The 26,787-nt window shown below is 40.1% G+C and overlaps 1 protein-coding gene across 6 annotated transcripts in view; it reads right to left on the bottom strand.

Annotated features, from left to right (window-relative positions):
• Positions 1 to 1,975: 1,975 nt before the first annotated feature.
• LOC121330558 (phosphatidylinositol 3-kinase regulatory subunit gamma-like) overlaps positions 1,976 to 26,787 on the bottom strand; it is a 107,322-nt gene continuing 82,510 nt past the window's right edge. For 3 of the 6 annotated variants that reach the window (XM_041277155.1, XM_041277156.1, XM_041277157.1), the window contains 9 exons: positions 8,816 to 8,927; positions 7,074 to 7,172; positions 6,676 to 6,856; positions 6,419 to 6,544; positions 6,019 to 6,161; positions 5,294 to 5,470; positions 4,917 to 4,991; positions 4,328 to 4,498; positions 1,976 to 3,586 (listed from right to left, as the gene is read on the bottom strand). In XM_041277155.1, the coding sequence (XP_041133089.1) occupies positions 3,388 to 3,586; positions 4,328 to 4,498; positions 4,917 to 4,991; positions 5,294 to 5,470; positions 6,019 to 6,161; positions 6,419 to 6,544; positions 6,676 to 6,856; positions 7,074 to 7,172; positions 8,816 to 8,927 (1,283 nt within the window). In that variant the 3' untranslated portion in view covers positions 1,976 to 3,387. Of the gene's footprint in view, positions 3,587 to 4,327; positions 4,499 to 4,916; positions 4,992 to 5,293; positions 5,471 to 6,018; positions 6,162 to 6,418; positions 6,545 to 6,675; positions 6,857 to 7,073; positions 7,173 to 8,815; positions 8,928 to 13,601; positions 13,714 to 17,914; positions 18,312 to 26,787 lie in introns of those variants that run through there. The other 3 variants (XM_041277160.1, XM_041277158.1, XM_041277161.1) reach the window with 3 other exon arrangements.

Raw genomic sequence — 26,787 nt, 5'->3', positions numbered from 1 at the left:
CCCCCAAAAAAAGGTACTGCTTATTTTTGTTTATTACAGATAACAGAAAAACCAATAACCCACTCATCAGCACAAATCACAACGCTTTCTGCCCCGCAGAGAACAACAATCGTTCATAAAAAAGAAAAAAAAAAAAAAAAAAAAAAAAAAAAAAAAAAACGACTGCTCAGTCTAGCTTAAATGTGCAAATACAATACTGACTTAAACAGAAAAATAAAATAAAACCCCCCAAGGCTGGCCAGTGTTAGTGTTAAAAGGCAGGTAGGTGGTTTGCTAGTGTATAATGGTAGCTCAAGCCACACAGGCACCTAGTGCATTGTTGAAGATCAGAATTAGAAAGTTTTTTTTTTTTTTTTTTAGTAGTATACTGTATAACAATTTACATTAGGGGGCTCAAACTCAGTATAGCAATTATGTTCATTAAAATGCCCAACACTACACTTATCATTTCATTCATGTTTATAGGACTTGTATGCATATATGAGCATATAAACCAAAAAAACTAATAAAAAAAAAGACATTCACCGAGCAATTGTTCAAGTAAAAGGCTGATTTCTATGATGCCCTGCTAAAATCTCAAGGGAAAAAAAAAAAAAAAAAAAAAAAAAGTTTCATTTATGTAACAGCTCTAGAAAGTCACGACAGCATCCATGGAAACACCTGGCTAGTTTCCAGTGGTTTGCACAGTGAACCATTTGCCAGAATTCTAGAGGCAGAGGCAGTGACACAGTGTAGCCCACTGGGGTGGAATCACGTAGCAACACTGCTCTGCTTATTCTTCTAAAGAGCACGCAACACGCGGCTGCTACAACTTTTTTTCTGGAGGTCAGGGAATAGAAGGATGATCATTTTAATCATGAACTGAGCTTAAAAAGGGTCTTTTTTGTACTGTTTGGGAGTTTCATATTTAAAGGAGATTTGTTTACACTATACAAAATGTAGTGAAAGCTCCTCTTCAACAAAAAGGAGAGACTCGGACTGTAACAGCATCTGTCATGGCGTGCATTTGAGCAACTCCCATTCCAGCACAGATCAGGCTTCTCCTGTTTATGTTCCTCCACTTAAACATGCTATCCAAGACAATCTGCATGAGGCACTGCTTACACCCAACATACATCAAATCACAGTAGCCGAGTAGAACATGTAAGGTATTCCAGCACATTCAAAAGGGTTTCATTTGAGACTGCTAGGCAACATAGGCCTACACAGTCACCAGGCTCTGTATCTGCAGGTCATAAAGAATTTGCTTTGAAAACAGTGGTACCACCCCCCCCCCCCCCCCCCATTGTAGACACATACTATACTGAAAAAACAAAAAACAAAAAAACACAAGCAGGTTGTCTTGTTACAGCAATATCCAAAAAGGAGCTAGGGTTAAAAAGGGCCGGAGTAAATGTCTATCATATCTACAAAAGACCACCACTCCTACCACAAAAACATGGAGGTTTGCACTGTAACACAATCCACTGCCTGGAGTCTCATTTTTACACGCCTGTTAACACCCCGTCCATCTTAGCTCAGTGTAGAATTAAGCTGAAATCATTTCTTTCGACATTTCTTTTTTTATATATATATATAGATATAATATATATATATATATATATATATATATATTTTTAAATGTGTGTGTACATGTGTGTGTCATTTTGAATAAACTTCTGGACAGTTGTTCTTATTTGATACCTGTCCCTCTCAATGAGATATAACCGGAAAAAATAGGATTTCCACAGAATACCTATATGTATTGGGTTTCTACAATTTGTTTGTCTTGGAGAGGGGCCCCATCTAGACTGATATTATTCGCACTGAATCAATAGGGAGGAAGTTAATTCAGCCCCTCAACAATCATTAACAAAAGTTTTGTTTATATATATATATATATATATATATATATATATATATATATATATATATATATATATATATATATATATATATATATATATATATATATATATATATATATATATATATATATATATATATTTTTTTTTTTAAATTAGGGATTTGTTTTAAATCAAACCATCTCACTTCATGGTATTCTGAATGCGGTCTGACTTTGTAACCAGGTTTGCAAATGCATGTGATCCTCACTGGAACTGACCTAATAACAGGCTCTTGTAAAACAAGCCTTCAACAAAGTAAATGAACAAAGTGTTTCTAATCTAGAATACATGGATAGGCTACTTGTTAAACTGCAAAACCATCATTCTAAAGAGAATTCTTATATTAAAAATAGTGCTGGTTACAAAGTCAGCAGTGGAATTATGCACTGTGTAAAACTCCCATTTTGTACCAATATGCAAAATGAACAGCACATCTTTCAAAAGTAGACCAATACCCCACCATCCAGAAGCACTGGCTTGCATTTCTATATTTTTTTGTCTTTTATTAAATTTAAAGTGTGTTTTTTCTTCTTTTAAAATTAACACCCTTAGTACCTGCTTCATTTTATATTGGTATCTTAATTCAAAGCTTATTTTTAAATGTTCTATTTTAGCAATACAGACCATAACAAAACAATTCTACAATTTTAATAAAAAGGAGACAACAGCTTTTTTTTCTTAGTTTTTTTTTTTTTTCGTTTCTTAACCACACAGAAAAATGTTTTCTCTTAATTTTGGTGTTGAAATGTGCAGCTGTAAACAAACATTTTTATTATTTTTAAGTAAGTGCTTAAAACCGACAAAGTTTTGGTGGGTACGTTTTGGTTAAGAATATGTTTTCTTAAGTTTTAGTTTTTTTTTTTTAAATAGTGCTGCACGAAGCCAAAACTTTGTTTTATGTTCGGTACAAAATAAAGCATCTGTGTTTCCATTGCTGTTTTTTTTTTTGTTTATATTACATTTGTTATCTGAATTCTGACGATTCCTTTGGTCTCCTTCTCTTCCACTTTAATGAAATGCCTTCTCGTTTTTATGCCACTTTTAGAAGTCCAGCCGAGTCGCAGTTTACTAAAGCCGCCCCCCCCTCTCAAAAAAACAACAAGCAGCACCCTCCAGTCCGCCTCTTGTTGCTTAAGACAACAACTCCAAGTTCAGCAGCAATGTGTTGGTGATACAAACACCTGGAGGACAGAATCTGCTGTATTGTGTACGCCAACATAGACAACCTTTTTCCATCTTATTCCGTTGCCCAAAAAAGGAAGGAAAAAAATAAACAAAACAAGCCCCAGCTAGAGTTTAGGGAGCACCAGGTTCACCTTAACTGGGGTAGAGACGTGCCTCTCGCGAGTCTCTGCGGCGGCATGTTTCCATTTCACAGAACTTTAAAGCTTCCTTGTGCAAATCAAGCAGTGTCCTTAGAAAGAATGCCCACCGATTGTTCTAGTAAAAAATATAAAACTCCAAAGGTGGCTGACTTGTGTGTTTAAGTTCTGGTTTCTTTTCATCTGCGGAGGGAGGGCATTTGTGCGTAGACGGGGTATGCCAGCCTCACATTGAGAGAGTCGTTGTGCTGGACCAGAGAAGTGTGCTGGTAGTGTAGTACCAGGTCTTTGAGAGTGCTGTACAGGTTATAGGGCTCTGCGAAGCCATAGCCCCGCGTGCTGCTGTATATTACACAGTGTTTCACCTCTCCATCTACACTGCAATTCCAAGAAAGAAAGAAACGACAGACAGTTAGTACTGGATAACACTATCAGCATGAATATATGCAGACTGCATTTAAAACTGTGCAGGAAATGAGTACCTTTTGGTTAACAACTAACTGAAAATCAGCATAACGTTCCACATCCAGGATGTGATCCGAATGCTAATCCACAAAACAGTTCCTAACATGTGGCTGAAAAACACCATGGCCCCAAACTTAACTATTTGTGATAACTTAAATTTTAGCAGCAAATTCCCCATTAAATTTCCTCAAAAAACTGCAACACAACTTTGGGTCAAAAGCTGGGCCATACAGCTGTTCTGGTGGCAATGCCAGCGACTGACCCCGGTCAAACAGAAAGGGGAAATGTCTGTCTGGGGTAAAAGCCACACAATTTCAGACGGCCTCATTGTGAAGGACTGCAGAATGGCCGCTTTGAGACACAAATCAGCCATTTAAAAAAAAGACTATTAAACACAGTGTGGACGACTGAGACCTGGTCAGGAGCCAGGTTAGCAGGACAATGGGGCTTCAAATCTGGTACTCCTTGGTGCCAGCGTTTCAAACTGGGCAGAGCTCAGAAACAAACACAAAAGGCTGATGAAAAAAAAAAGGGATTAAATAGGACGTGGGAAAAGTTTAAAAAAAGGGACACCAATCATCACTTGTGTATGACAGGATAAGCTTTCTATACCACTTTACCAACATCTCTTGAGGCGATAACTGCAATACTCACACCACGGAGCAGGCGTAGCAGCCCTTCTTACTGCTCTCTCGGATTAGGAAGGCGCCGTCTGCCTTTCCGCAGAGAAGGTCCTCCGATTGCGTCCGGTTCAGATCCCCCACGAACCAGCTCTTCTCGTCGTAGTGAGGGAGATTCTCATCCTCCTCATTCACAAAGTAGGTGCTGCATTTGTTTTAAAAGAAAGTGAAAAAGTGAACTACTTACTACAGCATATTCACAGTACAGCGTATCAATGTGGGTTTGTGACTGTGCTGAATTTTGTTAAGCACCTTTAAAATAAAACAAAAACATTTTATAAAAAAAATGGACTAGTCAAATTTGCATAAGAGTACATTTACAATTTTAACAATATATATAAAATTATGCAACTGCCATACAAGATGCATTCACCGTTCAATGTCTCGTTCTCATTTAACGTAATCAGCAGCCTTTAAAATAAACATCAAAAAGCAAATATGAAAACGTGCCGTTAAGAAAAACTTGGATTATTTTAGCATTGGATAATATCGGCACTATATTTAGCAGTAGAGCAATGTCAAATTTGTCAGGTGAAATAAAATGCAGCATAATGTGTACTCACTCGTCAACGTTTTCATTTTTGATTCCGAGCCAGTCGTTAATTCGTTTCTGACGTACCCCTTTGTGATTGAGCCAGCTATAAAAAGGAGGGATGGGGTGGGTGGGAAAGCAGAAGACTGCATTAAAATGGAAATCAAGAATGGAACATCTAGCATCACAGCATTTCCAATACTGAAATAATAAATAATTACATGACATATTTAATTTCTCACAAGACCATCTCTCATCTTGTATCCAAAATTTATTTGTGGATCTCACTGAAAAGAAATACTTTCACAGTAACAGAGTTTGACAATCAAACACACACACAGAGTTCAACCTAATTTTTCAAGAAGCTGTACTTCTCATATAATACTGATAAAACCCAGTTGCACTCACACAAGATACTGATCCCTGATCTTGCGGAGCTGGATAAGGTCTGGTTTAAGGCTGTTCATCTTCTTGTCTGTCTCTCGGTTGTCCAGCGCCTGTTTCTTTAAATCCTGCTCCAGGCGTATCTTACTGTCATGGATCTCACCCAGACGGGACTTAAGCTTCTCGTAGTTGATCATGATTCTGCCGCAGAAAAAAGGAAATCATTCAGAGGGGAGAAGAGCTACAGACAGGGGAGTGGACAACTGTTTACAACTAAGAGCACTTTAGGATATTAAACAGTGCATGCAAGACAAAGTAAATTGAAATAAACAAATAAAATAAATCTGAAAGTTTAGTTGGATGACAATCCTAACAGAGAACCCTGTCATTGCTAAAGAAATATACTCAACTCTAAACCCAACACTGTGTCATAGCAGACAGAGGTGCAGGGCTGGTCAAATGCCCAAGAAGCTGCTTGGTAACCCCTGCCGATTCCCCTAGGGCGTCAGATTATAAGTAGAGGAAAGGCACAATGCAATTCACTTCTGAAGTGCAATAGACTGCATTTAAATGCACACATTCAAATACAAAATAAACGCTGCTTTCAGTGGTCTATTCTCTCTATCCTTTGATAATGGAATATGTGAAGAAAATGTAGGCAATTTTTTCATATTTTGCTAAATCAGCACTTTGCTGCATTTGCAACACTTAACTCTGAAGCCTAAAGCAATGGCGATGACAAACCTCACCTTTCTATCTCCTTGTCATTCCCCTCCCTTCGGAATCGCTCAATGTACTCTTTACTGTAGCGTTCCTGTGTGAGGCATTGCTCCTCGAAAATCTTAATAGTTTCATTGAAAGCCTCAATGGCCGTTCTCTTCATTTGGATTTCCTGGCAGAGGGAGAATGCAAATAACTCAGCAACCAGGACAGAGTATCAAGCACAAGCGGACACATTTAAAAGGCTACCTTTAAAATACATGTCAAGTTTTTTTTTTTTTTTTAATACAATCCCCCCACCCCCCAGTTTCAACACCTTTTAATTTAAACTGTTCTTTGTTATAGTAATTCTAGGTTAGCAAGAATGTGGATTTGTATGAAAAAATAAAAACTATTAGTCTGAAAAATTAGCTCTGGGTGTGCCCTTACCTGTGAGGTCCTTGTGTACTCTTCATATAGCCGATCATATTCCTTACTCTTTTCCTGATATTGATTATGATATTCCTGGAGTTTCTTTCCAACAGCGTCTATATTGTCTTCTTTTACCAACTGATCCTGGGGACAGAAGACAGAAGCATGCTCAACAAAACAAAACACAAAACCACCACCACCACCACACCATGACACGATGCTTTGCTGTTGCCTGTTTGCAGACTTCAGTTTCAAGGAGAAGGCAAGTGCCGTACCTGCTGATACCTGGAGATGGGGTACATGAGCTTCACATCTAGTTTGGGGTTATACTGGGCGAGAGACTCGTGTCGGTAATGGTTGATCAGCTCCACCACAGAGTTGAAGGTCAGAGGATCGGAGAAGCCGTACTGTCCGTCTCTGTGGTAGATCTTTATCAGCTTGTTATTGCCTCCCTTCCTGCAGAAAGGAAACAAAAAACAAAAAAAAGGATATCATGCAAAAGGAAACCAATAATTTGATGGGGTGCCATTAGGTTTATTTTACTCCAGAGAGATTTCTTTGCTTTGATGCTGCAAGACAGAGATATATGCCAATCACATTAAAAAGCTGTTTGAAAAGTTATTTTCATATATGGGGGGGTGGGGCAGAAAGTGTTCCGTTGTGTTTCCAGTACCTTAGGGTTAGTGTGTAATCTCCCTGCATCTTCGTAGAGGCGTCCCGGACCAAGAAGGTCCCGTCTGGCATGTCTCGCAGCTTATCATTTACCTCCTCCCTGCAAAAACAACACAACCTTTAACAGCCTGACAGGAGAAAGAGAAGAAACAGACAGGGCAGGTGTGCATGCAGCAGGGCTCACACTCACTAGCTTACTGGGATTTACAGCAACACAGCTCTCCTTCAGATACCCATTAGAAGGGAAATGCCTCGTTTTAACCAGTATAGAGTACATAATGGAAAATAGGCTGTAGGCCAACATGTAAATCAGACAGCAGGTAAAAGTAAAAAAAAAAAGTAGCTGTAAATGTTTAGTAAAGGTTTTTCCAGTGCCCAATCCCTCCACCCCCTCTACTTCCTGGCTTGTGACATGCGGCTGCATTGACATGCAGAGTCTTCGTACCTGAACAGTATTTGAAACTGATTTATTTATTACAAAACGTTAACGTTTAAGCGAATGTAGAGTTTGATTGCTCAATTTACGAAGCGCAAGACTGAAGCACCCAGATGTGAACGTGAAAGCCTTAATGCATGGGGTCTCTCAAATAATGAATTCAGCAGCACCATACTGCACCAATGCTGGAGAGTCTTTGCTTTAGCGGTTTAAAAAGAAGGAATTACCATCTTAGAAGTTTTCAGCTAGGAAGGCAATTCTGATTCCAAAATCTGCCTGTGAATGCCATGATCTGATTAAACACTGCCCCTCTGTAACAGACTGCTAGAACATTCTGTCCCTCTAGTCTCATCCCACACATGCGCCTCGTCAGATAAGACTAAACACTTGCATTGCAGATCCTTCAGCAGCTTGCCCTCCCTGTACTTCAGGTCAAAGTATTAGCCAAGTGCTTTCAAGCTTGGGTCAAGAAACAAAAGGGTCTGATCTTAAACCATAAATAAAACCAACCTTAACTAAAATTCCACAGAAGTAAGGATACTTCAAATACTGCACAAATCTACAGCTGCAGGTATATCTGTATTATGCTTTAGAAATTGCAGTTAGTTTGATGTACTTCTGTCTGCTTCACAAAACGGGACTAAAGCCAGTAACTAAGCACTGCTCTAATCTGCTAAAAACCTGTGGGTTTATAGGCTTCTTTGGAAAGAGTCTTGTATAAGACTCAACACTTTCCTTATTAAAAAGCATCTGCCCGACAGCCTCAATTCTTCCCAAGATGTGCAAAGTCATGGCTTAAGTTGCAACACTTTAGTTTAGGTATCTGTTAGAAGTGATTATAAACAACAGCAACAAAAACAATGACAAAAGTGTACAACTGCTACAGAAGCAAAGCAGCCCCTACAACTGGTGAGAGACATAGACCATAGCCATTATAACCAAGTATCATTTCTAATCACATTCTATAATTGTGAATATCATAATTAGCAACATGTTTATAGATTGTTTAGATATTCATTCTAAGCAATTATAAACTAAAAGGGTTACTGCTCAAGTGATGTAGCCTGTTGTGCAATGCTACTGCAGTACATGCGATACTTAACACAATTTCAGACAGTATTGGCAGTGGGGAGGTTATTAATTGTCACCATCAACATAGTGAAGTGAATAAATACTGTATGCAGAGACAAAATAATGTATTTTCTGAATGGATTGTAACCTCAGGTCCCTATCTACAGTACTGGATCTTTAGATATACAAGCAGTAAGCACTGAACCAATACATTTCCTTTAAAGTATAAGCATTACCTAGATATGTCTCCCCAGTACCACTCTGCTTCCTGCAGCGATATGCTGCCTGTGTCCTTAATCACATTTGTGCTGACTGGAGTCACTGATTTGGGTGGCTTTGGAGGAAGAGCTGAAAGAGAGAAAAAAAAAGAGACATTACTACAGAGCAGCAAATCAACAATAAAAGATGGGCTACACTGCAGGCTGCACCAAGAGAGACCCAACGGGGAAATAAACAAGTGCAAGCAAACAAGTGGCAGCAGAAGCAGATCTTACTAAATCTTTTTTACAGATTCCTCAGACAGTCAGCTAGACTATAGGCTAAATCAATTCCTATAGGAGACTGACGCAATGTCCTCCAAGAAACACGAGGACAACATCCAAACCATTGCCTCCAATTCCTTCAAGGAAGTTGGGGGTGGGAATTTTCACAAAATCAGTCTGTTCTCCAGAATGCCTCAGGAAGTGCATTTTGAGTGGTTTGCAATACAGAAACGCCCGCTAACCAAACACCTTCAGATGAAAGCCTAAGTCCGTCAAATCAGCTGTGCCTTTCCTAGTTTCTACATTTAGATGGCATTTGTACCCCTGCCCCAACCCCCTGTACATGTGCAGTACTTATATTACTGTTTAAATGGTACTGCACGATTAACTATACACAAGACTTCCCTTTTTGAGGACTTCAGTATAAAACACAAACATCCTGGTGTGTAACTGTAGACAGTTTGCTCAAAGGGTAAGAGAGGCGGTGCTTTTTTTTTTTAGTAAAACAGCTGAACTACCAGCACCCTAGACTATACATTTCTAGAATATATATAGCAGAAAAAAAAAAAATGACACAGTATAGTTGACGTAATTTCCATCCAACAGAAACTATGATACAAAAGATTCAGGTGGCTGTATCACAGTATCACTGTCTACTAATGTATATCAAAAAGAAAACTAACACTGTGGTAGAACTAAAACTGCCACTTCATCACCCCACACACCAGCCCTGAAAGCCTGGTTTAGGATTAAATATGCTGGCCCAGGTGCAGCATTTCAAACCACCAGGAGACGTGGAAAAACCCAGCACGCTTATAGTAGGTCCTGTGTTCTCCCTGTATACCACAGCCCTGCCCAGATGGGCCAATCCAAACTAACCTTTACCTTGACCCAGACGCTTCGCACCCTGGGGTCCCAACATCAAACGCCCCGTTTCAACTTTCTACGGTGTTGAGCGATATTCATTTTGAAACCAGCCAAGTGATTCAATAAACTCCAGCCTATTCTTTTAACCCGGTCTGTGCCAGAAGCTGTTTGTTTCAAGTTGAAACGCCTGGGGATGTGCAGAACTGCAGAATAGCAGTTCTAAAGGAAAGAGCATGCTTAGCCTTTGTTACAAGGTCTTCATTTTCAGATTCAGCATATGGTGGCCACACCCCCTTCAATTTAAATAACCTAGCTTTACATTCTTTCTATTCACTCATAGTGAATATTTTCAACAGAAAAGGTTACATATTGGGTGCCGACTGTGCTCCCAATACCAATACCCTGTTGCTTGACAGGATGCTTGATGTTTCAGATTTGAAATACAGGTGTTTTGTATGCTTGGTTAATGACGCGTTATTGTATTTTTTGATGATTGTATCAGGGATAAGGGATCTAGCACCTTTGTTTCACTTTCAGTTTTGAATGGGACAGCCAAGGCTGTTTGGAATGGGGGATTCCAAGTAACACTTCCTGGGATTCTAGAATCCCTCTTCCTGCTCACAAAAGGAATCCCCAGCCCCAGACAAGCCCAGACTTGTTAGAACAGGAACAGACAAGCCCTTCAGGGAGACGGACATGTCATGAGGAGGAGGAAGACACAGGTGCTGTTTTGTTGTTAGCTTGAGTTTCTCTGGACTGTCTGACTAGCTACATGACAATACGGGGTGTCGAAAAACAGCAGTTTCCAGATGAGAGTGTGAAGGCATCCTGGCGAGAACACAAATCTTCACTGAGGAGGTGGAGGACAGCAATGACATTTATCATCCTGGGCTGCGGAAACCTTTAGATGGAATCCTTTTCTTTAATTTTACGAAAGTATTCAGTATCAGGTTTAAAAAAAAAAAAAAAGAAGTCCCTAATTCTAAGCTTTGCTTACAATATACACTACAGTAGCAGCTGTCAGTGTAACATTCATCCCAATTAATTAATTGAAAATATATTTTTAGAAGCTCAAACAATGATCACTGTTACAAAACTATTAAGCAATTCAGATGTGTGCACATCAAAGGCTAGAATCCATTTGGCAACTGGTGTTAGTCAACAGCAACAAGACACTTCTCACAACAGATCTCCGCTTTACCAGCTCAACAGATTAACAATAACTAAAAAGAACTCAGGACACGCCCTAGAAACCAATCATCTGCACCCAAGCCCACGAGCACCATTATAAAAGAAATTAAAACTATTAGAAAGTCAAGTTGACGGGTGTTTTGGCCAACATTAGCGTACTATACGAATGAGCGCTTAGGTCACAAATTCACCCACAATCAAACTATCATACATTAGGCAGAAGAGCCCCAGAAATTCCCAATGCTATCACAGTAATGTAACTGGGTCTCAAAGCAATGCACAGTAGAGGGTCCAGCGAGCTCTCTGCAAAAAAAAAAAAAAAAAAAAAAAAAAAAAGGGCACTGAATCTTAACCACAACATACAATTCAAGAATTTGGGGGCAAAGCAAACAGAGCCCCATGGAAGGTAACTATGTATTTAATAATCAGTTTAACGGTAAGGGAGCCAAAAGGCAGGTGCGGCAGCAGTCCTTTCCAATGGTTTCTTGGTCTGTACTTTGTTCATTTACTCCCCTCAACCCCCCTTTTGGCTCCACAACGGCACCGTTTAAATACACAGTGAGCAGGAAAGAGTCATTCATAACGCTAGAAACATACGCCCAAGAGCAGCTGAATTATGGCTCCCCTCTGCTTCTCAAAGAGCTCCACCAGGAAGCTCAACCAAGAGATGTATAGAAACACAAAGAGAAACAGAAATGAGATGCGTGTAGGGCAATATCCAAGAGCAGTCCCTCCCCGGTTTTTGTGCTTTGTTAATTTAATTAAACTGCTAATAGCAGATGTACAACGGACACACATTGCTGATTACAGTATAGATAATTTAAAATTAACTGACAAATAAAACATACCCCTACATTACAGTGCACAGCAACAATCGGTTTTACAGTCCTGCTTAAATCAGTGGGGAAGCTTTGTGGAATTTGAAAGAGATCATTGATAGGGCTTGGTCCAGGACAACTCACCCTAGACTGCAAGAATAAAAAATAAAACTGAATGTCTAAGCGCCCGGGCGGCCAGGCAGACAGGCTGCACGCTTGCAATGGGCCAATACTGCAAACCCAATTGAAAGAACATGCACAAATGAAAATGTCAGTTTCAGGCTCAGAGCTGAGCTTTCTGGTGTTGGAGCAGAGATAGCGATGGAGCACTGGAGGCGTGGATCAGGAGCCAGCATGAAATCCTGTTGAGCCCCAGCAGCACAAAAAAAGGTGGCTGGATTCTTCAACAAAAGAAAAGGCAGCGCTCTGCTAAAGCCATTTAACTGGAGCCTTTTGACACAGCTGTGGGGCTGGACTGGGTGGAACAAGTAAACACTGGTCACTGACTTGGGAGAAAAAGCTATCCTAAAACACTGAACGTTTTACCTTGTACTGTAATTTTATTTATTTATTTTATATATATATATATATATATATATATATAATTTCAAAATTAGATAATTACTACGAATTAAATCTGACATTCTTACTATTAAAAGTCAAAGTCTCAATAATGCTAGAGAGCTTTCCATTGTTTCTGTGCTCGAGCCATTTTCATCTATCGCTGCAATATATTCTGGATCAAATAATTATTATAAAAAATTAAATAAGTGTTGCATGCAGACAAAGCACATTATTGTATTACTCAATACAAAAGGGTCAAAGGTCCAGCACAAATATTTAGTGAATTAACAGAAACAGCAAGCCTACTGTCAGGTCCATCTGCGCGCTTTTGAAATACAAAAGTGGTGCTTCACATACTGTACTGGTGAAATTACAACCCGCTACAGCGAACACAAACAGAACACTGCAGCAGTCATCCTACCTCCTGGCTTCATGGGATCAAGCCCAGTTAATCTGAATTCTAACTTCTACCAATTTTTCCATTCAACTCCACTGAAGCTTTTTTTTTTTGCATTGTTGATTTGATCACTATTTTCACTTTTAAAAGCAAAGTCCATATTCAATTAGAATATATGGTAAAGACGGTTACCTGTCTGAGGTGAATACTTTCAGACCGCATCCGTTATGCGTGGGTTTGACTGCAGCCACAGGTTCAACCAGTACGGTACATTGTAGCCAGATGAACGCCATTTGATAAGCCTCTTTACTGAAAGACTGGAGCGTCTTGCAAACACTACTGCAGCTCACACCAACCTAATCCTAGAAACTGACCATGCCTCACTGGGTGCAGTGTTGAGCTTATCCCATTGTTCAGTTTCACTGCTGCACAAGTACATGCACAGAGCAGAATCACCAACAGCATACAGAGTATTCAAAAGTACAGGTGCAATCAGAATCCACTGCACTAGCACACAGCAATATTGATACAGGCACTTGAGCAGTGCTCAGTCAACATGTATACTGTCCCACATTACCACACCAGAATGGTACATTTAGCAAAATTCATTTTCACTGCGTTGAAACCGTATGTGGTTAAACCTCCCCCAGCTCCTGTCAATTATACAAAAGAACAAGCTTTACAATATTTCCCCAGCCCTTACCGCTCTCAGACGCCTGCTCCGGCAGCTGCCTGGTGTGCATTGTAAAGCTTGTCCAGCTCTTCTTCACGCATGGAGGAGTGCTGTGTGTAGGTGCTCGGGCTGGATGCCTCTCTGCAAAGCGCTCGTTAGTAACCCCCTACGCTCCCCCTCCCCTTTCCTCCCTCACAGACCGCAAACCCTGATCCTAAATCAGTCCTGGCAGAACTAATCTCTGAATGGAGACAGTGTCAGCCAATAGGAGCACAGAGGGAGGGCCCTGTGTTCCTGACACAGTGAGAGGCACAGGAAGACTATGTTGAGAGGTGCTAGGAGTCTAACATAGCGAATGATTTACACTGACCAAGGGAGAGGAGAGGACAAAATGTTATTATTAAAAAAAAAAAAAAAAAAAAGAGACACGTATTGCTGCCTAAATACAAAAAAGTCACACATGAACCAAGAGCAAGCTGACCAATTCATTTTGCTCATACAATACTATACAGAGTTACAAAAAATGTACCTGTGGAATTTACGTATTTTCTGGGTCTTTTCTTTAACATGTACTACCAGAACAGAAACATCAGCTTACAGCAAAAAGGAGCCATGCCATGTCCTGCAAACACTGAACCTTGAGGATTGGTTTGCATACAGTGCTTTTTATATTTACCATGTTACGACACAATACAGAGGGCAAGAACCTACCACAGTACATGAGTCAAAGAAGCCAAAATAACCCAGAACTGCGTACTGTATTCAGATATGCCATGGTACAGGATAGAATAGCCCAGCCAAATAACCCAGAACTGCATACTGCATTCAGATATGCCATGGTACAGGATAGAATAACCCAGCCAAATAACCCAGAACTGCATACTGCATTCAGATATGCCATGGTACAGGATAGAATAACCCAGCCAAATAACCCAGAACTGCATACTGCATTCAGATATGCCATGGTACAGGATAGAATAACCCAGCCAAATAACCCAGTACTGCATACTGCATTCAGATATGCCATGGTACAGGATAGAATAGGATGTCTCACTCTCCACACACATTGCTTACAATAAACTGCTTAGCTAAACTTGCAATTTTTGTTTGTAGTCAGAGGCTTATTGCTGCCAACATATTATACTTGCTAGGTAGTAAAAAGGAAAAAAAAAAATTACTTAAACCAGCTTTTTGAATAATTGTAATGGAGACAAAAGTAAAAAAAAAAAAAAATTTAAAGAGAAATGCTTTTCTTCTAAAACAGTAGGAAACTGAAACAATGTTAATCTTATTGAGATGGCATGAAACCATTGTCACGACACACAACGAACGATTACACCCCTCCTGTACGTTCTTAATAGAGCGTCGCTGCACCCCCCTCCTCCCACCCAACTCCGGGGTGGAGCCCTTGGCATTCACCCACTGATTATCCATTCCAAGCTCATAAAACACAGCATAACCCTCCCTTTAACTCCTAAAGCACGCCAAGACTCTTTCTGATTTCAATTCCACTGTAATAAATATTCTAATGAACATCTGTAGGACCTCACCTCCCTAACTCTCGCTTTCAAGCTGCCGAAAGAAAGAATCCCCACTGACCGATATAATTAATATACATCTCTCTCTTTGGTTTGTTTTTTTTTTTTTTTTTAAAAAAAAAAAAAAAAAAAAAAAAAACAAACCAGATACTGATCCTAAAACCAAGTTTCCAATGATGAAAGGCTTCTCAATTAAACAGCTGCAGTAGCTCCACACAAGCAGACCGGGCTACCTCTCTACCTCTGAAATGGTGCCCGCGGGGTTTTCTGGTGGCATGCTGCAGAGTGCATTTTACTGAAGAGTAACGAATGGCTGGATTACAAAGTAAAGTCTACTGTAGTTATTCACACGTCAAGGCTTTTGTGTTCACTTTTATACACTAGGAGAATGTATTCGACAGAAGCCTGCTTTTCATGGTTTTACACACACACAAAACACACACACACACACACACATACTGTGTGAAAAAAAAATATATAAAAAGTAGGCTAAATACAGCAGGGGGCTTAAACACAGACTAAGATTTTATGCTTGGTGCAATTTAAGTTTTGTCTTTTAATACCAATACTTTATTTGCAGGTAAATCCACAGTATTTATTTCCCTCCCTTGCCGTTAAAACACCATGCAAATGAAGCAGTCTTATTTTGAATTCTGATTGGGATGAGCCTGCAGAATGGTAAGCATAATAAGACTAAGAATACTCACTGCTCATGATTTGCATCAGGCAAGAACATTCAATATATTTACAATAAGTGGAATGCTTTCAGATTAAAAAATATTTATGATTAAACCATAAAAAGTCAAGGATTTTTTATGGTTTAATCAAGCACAACATAAGCTTTGATGCAATAAACAAAAAAACAACAACATGCAATTTAATGCTCTGTGTGTGTGTGTGTGTGTGTGTGTGTGTGTGTGTGTGGGGGGGGGGGGGGGGGGGGGGGGGGGTGCGTGCGATAAAACTATGCAAAACACACTGCACACAGATAACCAGGTTCCCAATTACAACAAGGATTGTAAATGCACTGACCTACCCTGCAACAATACAGTATCGTACTGGAATTGCATTGCAACAAAAACAGATCTCAGAGACAGCAGTGCTCACCACAGAGGAAAACAATCCAAAGTAGAATCTTGCATTAATAAGAGCGTGGATAAATACAAAAGCTGCACATCTTCAGAATACACTTGCTTCTAACAAAGAAATGAGTGCTGTCAATTGAAGCAGACTGCAAAGCGCCTCAACAGCACCGGGTACAGCACAAAAACAGACTCAGGAATTTACCAAAAACCTTCTGGGTGGGACCATGCTCTCTAGACACAACTAGGAAACCTGGTTGCTTCAAAACACACTTCTCCCTCATTAAAACCTGTGTGCATTTCTCCAGGCCTTTGGATCAGTGCTAATGCACAGTAACACCAATGCAAAGCTAGAGTGGGGTTACTTACACCCCCCTCCCCCTATAAACACTAAGGGGCACTGTAACCCCCCTCCCCTCTTAAACAAAAATGACAAGAGCAAAATAAAAATCGAAACAAGCTACAGGATGCCTTGTTCAACAGTGTTTCCACATGCAATTTCCTGACATGACTGAATACAGAGGGGGAAAAACTAATGGCAAATACTCAGTGCATGTCCAGTTGCCTCTGATAGTCCAACATAAAATGAGATCAGCTAAGCAAAAAAAGGGAGTCGATCAACCTAAAGATGAAACTGTCCCATGAATCCATTATTGGAAAGATGCCTTACAGGTGATCAAACAAGATATGTTTGCATTTCAGAGCACTATAAATTACAGTACCATCGTCATAGTCATGGTTCTTAATCAGGTGTTTTGGGGTTGACAAATGAACAAAGCACAAATTTGCATAAAACAGTAACCCTTTCACATAACAATACTCCATACTCTAACATTGATATCGGTATACACACATCTAATTTGCACATCACAACGTGTGTTTATATTGTACTATACTGTATATTTAAATTATCCCTTTCTATATTAACATAATGATCTGCATCAGTTACAAAAGAACACTAAATTAATTGCGAAACACTGTACAGGAGCCTTAGAAGACTAAGGAGTAAATAATAATAATAATAATAATAATAAACAGCAATGTATCCAATTTTAGCGTGTTCAAATAATATTTTGGAAACAAGCGAGTCCTGTAGAGAATATTGATTACAATACTGTATAAAATGGATGGTGCACAACATGCAGTGCCCCTTTCCTTTGGGAACAAGTAATAATACAACATACAAGCGTATTACACAAGAGCAGATACAGACATAAAACAAAAGCAATTACTTCATGGTTAGTACACCTGCATAGCGACAACTACAAAACAAGTACACTGTACATACAACCCCACTGACCCTAAAGATAGGTATTATTAATTTAAAACACTTCACTGAAATGCGTGCTTTATATAACATATATATGCATTTAAATGAAGTCGATAAGTTTTAACTTCTACGTTATAATAAAAGAATGTTACTAGGCATAGCTTAGCTTTTTAAATTGTTTTATTTTGCAGAGATCTTGATTGACAATGAGGTTAATTATGTCTGATGCACACAAATCCTTAAAAGTACAGTACAATGTCTCTTGAAACTAGCAGGTTTAGCAACCTAGATATTTATGAAATACGAGCTATATATGTATATAAATCAAACACATTGCTGCTTTTTAAGAGATCCCTGCGTCTTCAAGACCACAACAGTGACACATCAGAACTAACAAAATTTAGGAAATAAAAAGGAAATAAAACAAAAAGAGGTGACCAATCCGTTGTGTACCTGGTGGCGAATCCATTTCGATATAAAATATCAACTCCGTTGAATATGGCATCATGACGTCTCTCCAGTCATTATCGTCTTGCTCCATAGTCCAAACTGTGTTATACATTGTCTAGATTAAACACACACACTTTCTTTTGCAATTAAAAAAAAAAAAAAAAAAACTACACAAAACACTTATTATTACAGCAGACTAACTAACCAACTAAACTTTAACAGTCTCGAGCTCTGAATACCCGCTTCAGAATAATACAAAAAACAACAAAACAACAACAAAAAAACCCGTTAAAAGCACCAGGCTTTAGACACCTTTGCTAGTTTTGCACGGTGCCCCGCTGTAACAGAACAGAATGTAGATGCCAGCTCTACCATTCTCTCCAGCCGCTGCAACGCTCAAACTGCAGCCTTCATTTTAACAGCTCTCCAGCCCGGCAGCTTTCAACCTTTCACTTCATCCCGAAACCACCACTTTAGCAGCGGGGGGGGGGGGGTGTACTTTTGACATCGAAGCGTACAACATTTAAGGATTACAAATCTTTGACAATCTCAACGTGCTACTGAAATTTTATACTTATATATTTTTGTGTATGGGAATTTTGTAAAGAGTTTGCTTTTTTGGGGAGAGAGGGTACAATGCATACCCCCCTCCCCTAGGTTGTGGTAACTAGTGGTTCGTTCCACTGCTTGCCGGTTGCAAGTCGAGGTTAGGTTCGCAGCAGCACGCAGGCTCCGAAATTCAGGAGCCAATGGGAGAAGAGGATTACTTTAGCTCTGTTGCCAAAGTCGGGGTTTGCGTCGTTGTGTCGCTTCTTTAGAGGCAGCGGTGCTATTGAGTTCTGTACCCGTCCTTCCCAGCCACTCAACAGGCTGGAAAATCGTCTGACAGCGTGTGATTGGCTGAAACAGTTACTATGAAGAACAAAGGGAAAAGAACCATTTGGAAAAAGAACATTTGTAACTCACAAACGTGGTTATTTTTTCTGAGCGGTTCACAGTCAAATGACAAATAAGTTATCAGGCCTGTTTAACAATACCTGTTTGCGTTTGTCAGGTATTAAAACAATAAAAAAATAAAATTACGATTAGGAAATCGATGCTAAATTAAGACAGGAGTTCGTAGTTAACTGATTGTACTGCGTGTGCTTTGTGTTTAAATTAAACCCTTTGAGACCCTGGATAAAACATGTACCCAAGTCATTCTGAGTGCTTCTGGGTAATAATGTTTAGCTATTGCTTACTTTTAATCAGAACCCACATCACGTGATCTATTTTTAATCAGGAAGTATTCAAAAAAGAAAAAAAAAAAAAACTAAGATTATCCAGGTTTTGATACTGCCAGGTGGATTCTGGGATATGGACCCTATCTGCATGAGCTCCCAAACTATGGCACCTGGTAATATAGCATGTTGGAGTGGGATTATTATTATTATTATTATTATTATTAGGTGAAGTTATATGCAATGAGGAAAGAAGCAGCTACTGTACTACACAAATAAATGTAATACTTATTAATACCTATGTATTTTATACAATGGTAACTTATCCATTATTAATTTGTATAAAATTAGGAAGCTGGCCAAAAGTTTTGCATTACCTAGAATCTTTAGGATTGTATAATCATTTAAAAAAACAAACTATATGAACATAACTTAGATCTTTTATTTAACATTGTGTTTTATTATTAAATAAATATACCACATTCCCACTCCAGCATGCTATAGTGCCACAGACTCTGGAAGTGAAAAGTTCTGGAAAACAAAGTAGAGCAACATGATAGTGGAGTCGGGGACACAGCTGTGCTAATGAGAGGAACTGCACAGGCAGATAGACAAGTCCAATTTTACAAACACAATACAAGCTTAGTAGAGTCTTTCTAAGGCTCTGTCCTGGAGTGTATGTTTGAAAAAGTGTTTCAAATCACATTGTTTGAAAATGTTATCTTACAGAAGTAGGGATTTCATTTAAAACCATATTCTCAAAAATAACTTATGCCTACAGATTCCATTTTTATCAAGATATTCATTTTCTGTGTGTGCTGTTGTTAGAAGCTGCCTGATCACCACTTATAACACCTACATACATCCCAGAGCCCATCCCTTTTTGTTATGGCTCATAAAATTTTCAGATGAAACAGAACAGTGCAAAGCATATAAAAGTGATTCAGTACAGTAAAATGTGACATTCTTCTTGAATGAAAAATGCATTTCTGTGAATGTTATGAGACACCCTGGTAAACGCTAGAATTATAAACACTGTAACTTTAACAATTCAGGCAATTACTGTTCTTTCAGAGTTTTCCCACATGTAAATTGTGCTGCATTTGTGCTTATGCCCAAGGGGCAGGCATGAGTAACTGATACAGAGATTCTAGTCTGCCTGGCTACAAGACCCAGCTAACCGATGCCTGATAGATAGAAAGGGCGAGAAAAGAGGACTGACTAAGTTTTAAAGACACAACATGGAGTTTACAGTTGCTGATATCTGAGATATACGATATGAGCCTCCATAGACCCAGGGAAAAGTAAAGTTCAGATCAATGTGATGCCTTGAATGCAAATGCATCTGTTCCTTATGGAGATTTGAGTGACTACTGTGGAGCCTGATCTTTTGACGATTTCTACAGCTTTGAACTTCCAAACAAACACAAGGGCTGTCTGCATGAAAAGCTGCAGCAAATATGCAGTACATTGGAAAGGCATTACTGTAAGATTGCATAGAAACTGTGCTGGAGCTGCACTTCAGCAGCACAACAACTTTATTAAAATCTGACATTATCTGCCATGCTTACTAACTATTCCAACAAAAACCTATGGAAAATCAGCCTTGTGAAGGGAGGTAGGGAGGGAGGTGGGGAGGCATATTAGTGTTGTACCATGGACTGAAGCCCATAGGTGAAGCTTTGGGCACTGAAGCCTGTGCAACAATGATATGCATCCCCACCTCACTTTACTTCTGTAAAGGAGTCTTGTCAGAAACAAATATAGACTGGAATAGTTAGTAAGCACGACAAATTAAGGTCTAAGCAAAAACAATCCAGAACTATATAATAGGGTACTAAAGAGGTAAGCTATGAAATTGGAGGACAATTTGCATGATATAAAGTAGCCCTTGAGTCTATGAGCACTGGAAGCATGTGCTGTGTGAGAGAGAACACAGTAGCTTGCCAAATCTACATTCAATCTCTGTATAGAATATGTTTCAAATTACTATGGAAGATTACAGTGAATGAGAATGACCTGTTTGGCCAGTCAGCACTTTTGCTATTAATTGCAGAGAAAAAAAAAGAATATTTTAGCCCCTGAGAACTGGCTCTGAATAGAAGGAAATAACACAAAGGGATCCGTGCATTGTGTGAGCAATAGGGCCTTGCGGTCATACTTCACATTCAAAAACAACACAAGGGAAGGTATTCAACGTCAGACAGCCTCAATTGCAAACGTATTTTCAGCACTTTGGTATGCATATTCTGGTAATTGATTTTAAAACATCCCTGTATTTAAAAACTGCACGCTGACGAATGCACAAATATAAGCAAGAAGCAGGGTGCAGCAGGTTCTGCATGGCAGCGCTCTCTCCATACTCCCATCGTGCCTGCTGTGCGAGGCACCGTGTGCTCTTAAGTACTACTCCTGGCTATTTATGGTTTCCGCTTGTTTCATTTGCAGCAGCCTCTGAAAAGGAAGGCTCGTGTAAATGAGACGAAGCGGGGATGAAATCACATCTGTGTGCAACTCTTTATTATTCTTTTTGTTTGTTAACTCTTAATGCAGTAGCTAGTTTACTACCATTGTAATGCATGTGTTTCCTTATTTGTTAATGGTTAGTAAATGTACAGTGACTTGTTCATTACTGTGGGGTGCAGTACTAAATGTCCACTCTTACTTTGTCTTTCTCAGTGAAATGGGTTCAAGTTTAAAGGTGACAATATTTTTTTTAACCATTTATAAATATGTTAAACAGCGATTCATCCATAACTTCAAATGAAGTGTGTGAAATGTTTTTTTTAATTTTATTTACTGATATGTGAATTCCACAGTGCAAGACTTTTCAGCAGCAGCTGCCCAGAAACCCGCCAACTGAACTGATTTAAAAAGCCCCGGCACAGAGAGGTCAATGGGCACGGAGCGGACTGGACCGTCACAATGTACAGACGGAGCGGACTGGACCGTCACAATGTACAGACGGAGAGGACTGGACCGTCACAATATACAGACGGAGCGGACTGGACCGTCACAATGTACAGACGGAGAGGACTGGACCGTCACAATATACAGACGGCGCCGACTGGATCGTCACAATGTACAGATGGAGCGGACTGGATCGTCACAATGTACAGACGGAGCGGACTGGATCGTCACAATGTACAGATGGAGCGGACTGGACCGTCACAATGTACAGACGGAGCCGACTGGACCGTCACAATGTACAGACGGAGCGGACTGGACCGTCACAATGTACAGACGGAGCCGACTGGATCGTCACAATGTACAGACGGAGCGGACTGGATCGTCACAATGTACAGACGGAGCGGACTGGACCGTCACAATGTACAGCTCAAGGGCACTGTGGACATGGATGTTGAAGTGCATTGGCTATTTAGTGCCAGAGGAATCATATGCTGTTGCATGGATACTATTTGACCATGGGAGCACTATACTGTGTCTCTCTCTCTCGCAATCCATTTAATGCAATGCACCTATATTTGTGCGTCTCACAATAGCCTTGCCATGAGCAATAGAAAAGAATGAACCCCTGTGAATTACTGGCCAGATCCTTTCAGACAACTGCAGACTGCTACTTGGGTTCAAAAGGTCACCCATGAATCAAGTCCATTCCGAACTCTTGTGATCAGTGACCCGGGTTTGGTCCTGACAACATTCTTCAAAACAATAACAAATCAATATGTATATCTGCATGCCCAGTATGCATATACAGCTCATTCACAGAATTGTAGCTTAGTATCCAAGCAATTATTTAAGAGAATGCACACTGGAAAGATGTTAATAAAAATATAATGGGCTCTCTATATGTTTCTCTATATGGGGAACAAGAAAAGAGAAACGAGTAGAAGTCCTTTGCTGGGGCTGCAGCTACAGACTGCTGTCCGGCGAATGGAACCAGCTGGGTGATGTCATCGTTTAGTGCAACGTGACCATCCCTCCTGGTGATGCAATACTCTAGTGACAGCATGTAACAAGGCTGCAGCCTGCCTCTCTCTCTCTCTCTCTCTCTCTCTCTCTCTCTCTCTCTCTCTCTCTCTCTCTCTCTCTCTCAGATATCAGATCTGCCAATTACATCACCATCACAGTGTACCAAAGCAAAGGGAGGCTGGTGAATTGCTGGATTTTTATAGTTCCAGGCTGGAGGGCTCGGTTAATCCAATCCACTCTCCCCTGCGGCTTGGACCGCTACTGTACTTGTACTAGATCCGGCTTTGTCCAGCACAGGTCCTGTTTGGAGCCCAGTATGCAAGGAGCTGGGTCTTAGTTTTAGCTGCGTGGGTTTCTGAGTTGCCAAACCAGTACAGCTAGTTATATAGAGTATCTGTTACCTGTGTTAAAAGCAGCTCCCTCCGGGACAGAGCTGAGGCAAGAACATGGGCAGCAACAACTTTTACAACATGACAGTTACTGTATGCCTGTTTCACTGAAGAACACCTGTGCAGATTAAATACTCCTGTGCACAGAGCAGCTACTCGAGAGTGAGGACTTGTTCTCAAAGGGGTTCCTCTGTTCATGAATTAACTATTAAATTAAAATTGTGTTAATGTTACAACATGAGATAGGAATAAACACAGAGCGTGTTGAAGAGAGCTTGACATATATAACGTAACTGTTTGGTTTTAGTCATGTAATTGTTTTTATCATGCTGTGCTTTTGGAAGATCATTTCAGTCTCCAATTGAATCAATAAAAAAAATAAAAATTAAGAAATAAAGAAATATAATTTTATTTGCAAAACAAAAGCGTAATACTTTTGTTTAAACAATGCCACCTTGTGCACTACAACCTAACTGTGTTTGTTCACGAGTGCAAACGCTAGTTCTCTAAACCCCACGCTGTGTGCTGAAGCTTGCTTTACAATTTAAAGCACTCCCTAGCCTTTCCTTATCTCTGGATCTAGGTCTGCCTAGAAGAAAAAGTTACTGCCCTTATTTGCATCTTTCCCTGCTTCATTTGGGTAGCATTCAAATAGGTTTTAACAGTCTGCAGTGCTACGTGGCACCAGGTACAAAAAAACGCCTATAAACACAAGTTCTTTATTTTCAGAACACATTATGCCAGGGGGGTTCACTACTGATGATCCACAGGTAGAGTCAAGTCCTGCCCTACAGCACACGCACTGTACACTGCAGGGCTTCGAACTCAGGATGACTTGAGAAAGACTGTCTGTGCTGATGGATTCAATTGAATTTGGTATTCATGGAACATTTCTATACTCTTGTTAAACAACAGTTTAGAACAGTTTCAATTCCAATTCATCTTCAAAACAGCCTTGAATTAACTTGTGATTGAAAGCACTGTGTAAATGGCCCTCAGTCAAGGGTAAAATGACTCTTTCTATGCAAATGGTGACCTGCAAATACACCAGTCCTGCTCTATTTTGACAGAAGTCTGCCTGCTTAAGGTGGTTCCTAATGAAAAATGACAGCCCTCTGTGGGATAGTTATGTGTTCATCACAGGAGGAACAGGTATGCATTTTGTGTTTCCCCCCGTAGACAGTTATGGAAAATAAAATAAAAGTATTTAAAACAAACAAACAAAAAATGGGGACCCATTGGCATTTCTATCAATGGATTCAATCTCAAAACAGGGCCAGCAGTGGGTTATTTACAAAAACATATCTGTTCCCCTCCACAGGGAGGCCTCATAAGTCTGCTTGCTATTACTCCCCGAAGAATATTTAGAGAAATCTATGTCGTAAATTTTTAATGCGGTGAAACCCATATTCGTGGATAGGCATTGAGATGCCTGTAACTATGATGAACGTGCTGCGCTTTTCTCCGGATGAATACACAAAGCGTCATGCTGCAATAGGGTAACCCACTTCATTCAAGATGCTAAAACAAAGCATACAGTATTTGCTAGTCACCGCACGGAGGACTAGCCCAGCGCATGCATCCAGGTTGGGTTTTAATAAATAAGGGGGCGACGTTGGCTTCTTCTTTCTTACCGCGGTAACACCCTGGTTAAATGACAGTCAGGGAGATGTAGCTACCGCTTTACCACCTGCACTACTCTGCAATCATGTCAGAGGGTTTAGTCTACACTGTGCTCTGGGAGTTACAGGTTTCATAAGGTATACTAGCACATGCTGAAGATAAATCCAAACGCAAGCTGAGCTAGTAAAAGTGATTAAAGACTATATTAAATCCTTGGTAGATTTCTAATGCAATCCTCCACACAGTACATAATCTCATAGTAACATGATTATATATGTATGGTATTCCTGACGGGATACATCAGGCTTTTCTTAGCTAAACCATTGCATCTGATTATAAAGCATGCTGGACTGACGTAGAGGTTTTAAACAGGTTCCACCTGTACATTGATAGTTATTATAACTATATTAAATGCTGTTGGTACAGACACAGTGATTCAATGACTTCCTTAAAATGTGAAGCTCGTTTTTAAATAAATAACACAAATAGATGTATGATATATGCTGCTGCTGGCTCACTATGGTGACTTTAAAACTGCAACCTTGGTTATCATATTATTCCAACTATGTAATAATCATCACTGAAGGAATGGGCATGGGTTGTGGGTTTTGATTTTTACATCTGTGATTGGTAAAGTTACACATTTTATAATATGTTTGTATTATAAGAGTGTACATATGTTATTTAAAAAAAACTTAATAAGAATATCATTAAAAATGTTTTAATAATAATCATGACTTCACAAAACAGTTTGTCCAGCCAACAGGTCCCTAAGGTGAGGTCAGAGGATCATCCTGTCCTGTTACCCAGCCGCAGTACCTGTATGGCTCGCCCTTTCCCTTTTCAGCCTCTCTGTTCAGGACACTGTGTTCAGGATTGCAGCTACGCCTGCAACTCACAAGCCTCTGATACTGAGGAGCAGCTCCCAGGGAGTCACACCGGCAATCCGGATGCACAGCATGTTCCTCAGGGTCCAAATACTGCATATTGTGGGTGCATGCAATCCTGGTGGGAGCAGGCATCAGTGACTTTTAATGCATGCCAAAGTGTAATCCAAGTGCTGAGCCTGCACACTGCCTAGGTGAGCATCTTCGAAAACGTGCACAATGTGTAATCCAAGTGCTGAGTCTGCACACTGCCTAGGTGAGCATCTTCGAAAACGTGCACAATGTGTAATCCAAGTGCTGAGCCTGCACACTGCCTAGGGGAGCATCTTCGAAAACGTGCACAATGTGTAATCCAAGTGCTGAGTCTGCACACTGCCTAGGTGAGCATCTTCGAAAACGTGCACAATGTGTAATCCAAGTGCTGAGCCTGCACACTGCCTAGGTGAGCATCTTCGAAAACGTGCACAATGTGTAATCCAAGTGCTGAGCCTACACACTGCCTAGGTGAGCATCTTCGAAAACGTGCACAATGTGTAATCCAAGTGCTGAGCCTGCACACTGCCTAGGTGAGCATCTTCGAAAACGTGCACAATGTGTAATCCAAGTGCTGAGCCTGCACACTGCCTAGGTGAGCATCTTCGAAAACGTGCACAATGTGTAATCCAAGTGCTGAGCCTGCACACTGCCTAGGTGAGCATCTTCGAAAACGTGCACAATGTGTAATCCAAATGCTGAGCCTGCACACTGCCTAGGTGAGCATCTTCGAAAACGTGCACAATGTGTAATCCAAGTGCTGAGCCTGCACACTGCCTAGGTGAGCATCT

This window comes from Polyodon spathula, chromosome 18 (assembly GCF_017654505.1).
Source record: "Polyodon spathula isolate WHYD16114869_AA chromosome 18, ASM1765450v1, whole genome shotgun sequence".
Taxonomy (NCBI): domain Eukaryota; kingdom Metazoa; phylum Chordata; class Actinopteri; order Acipenseriformes; family Polyodontidae; genus Polyodon; species Polyodon spathula.
This window is presented reverse-complemented; position numbering and strand designations above follow the sequence as displayed.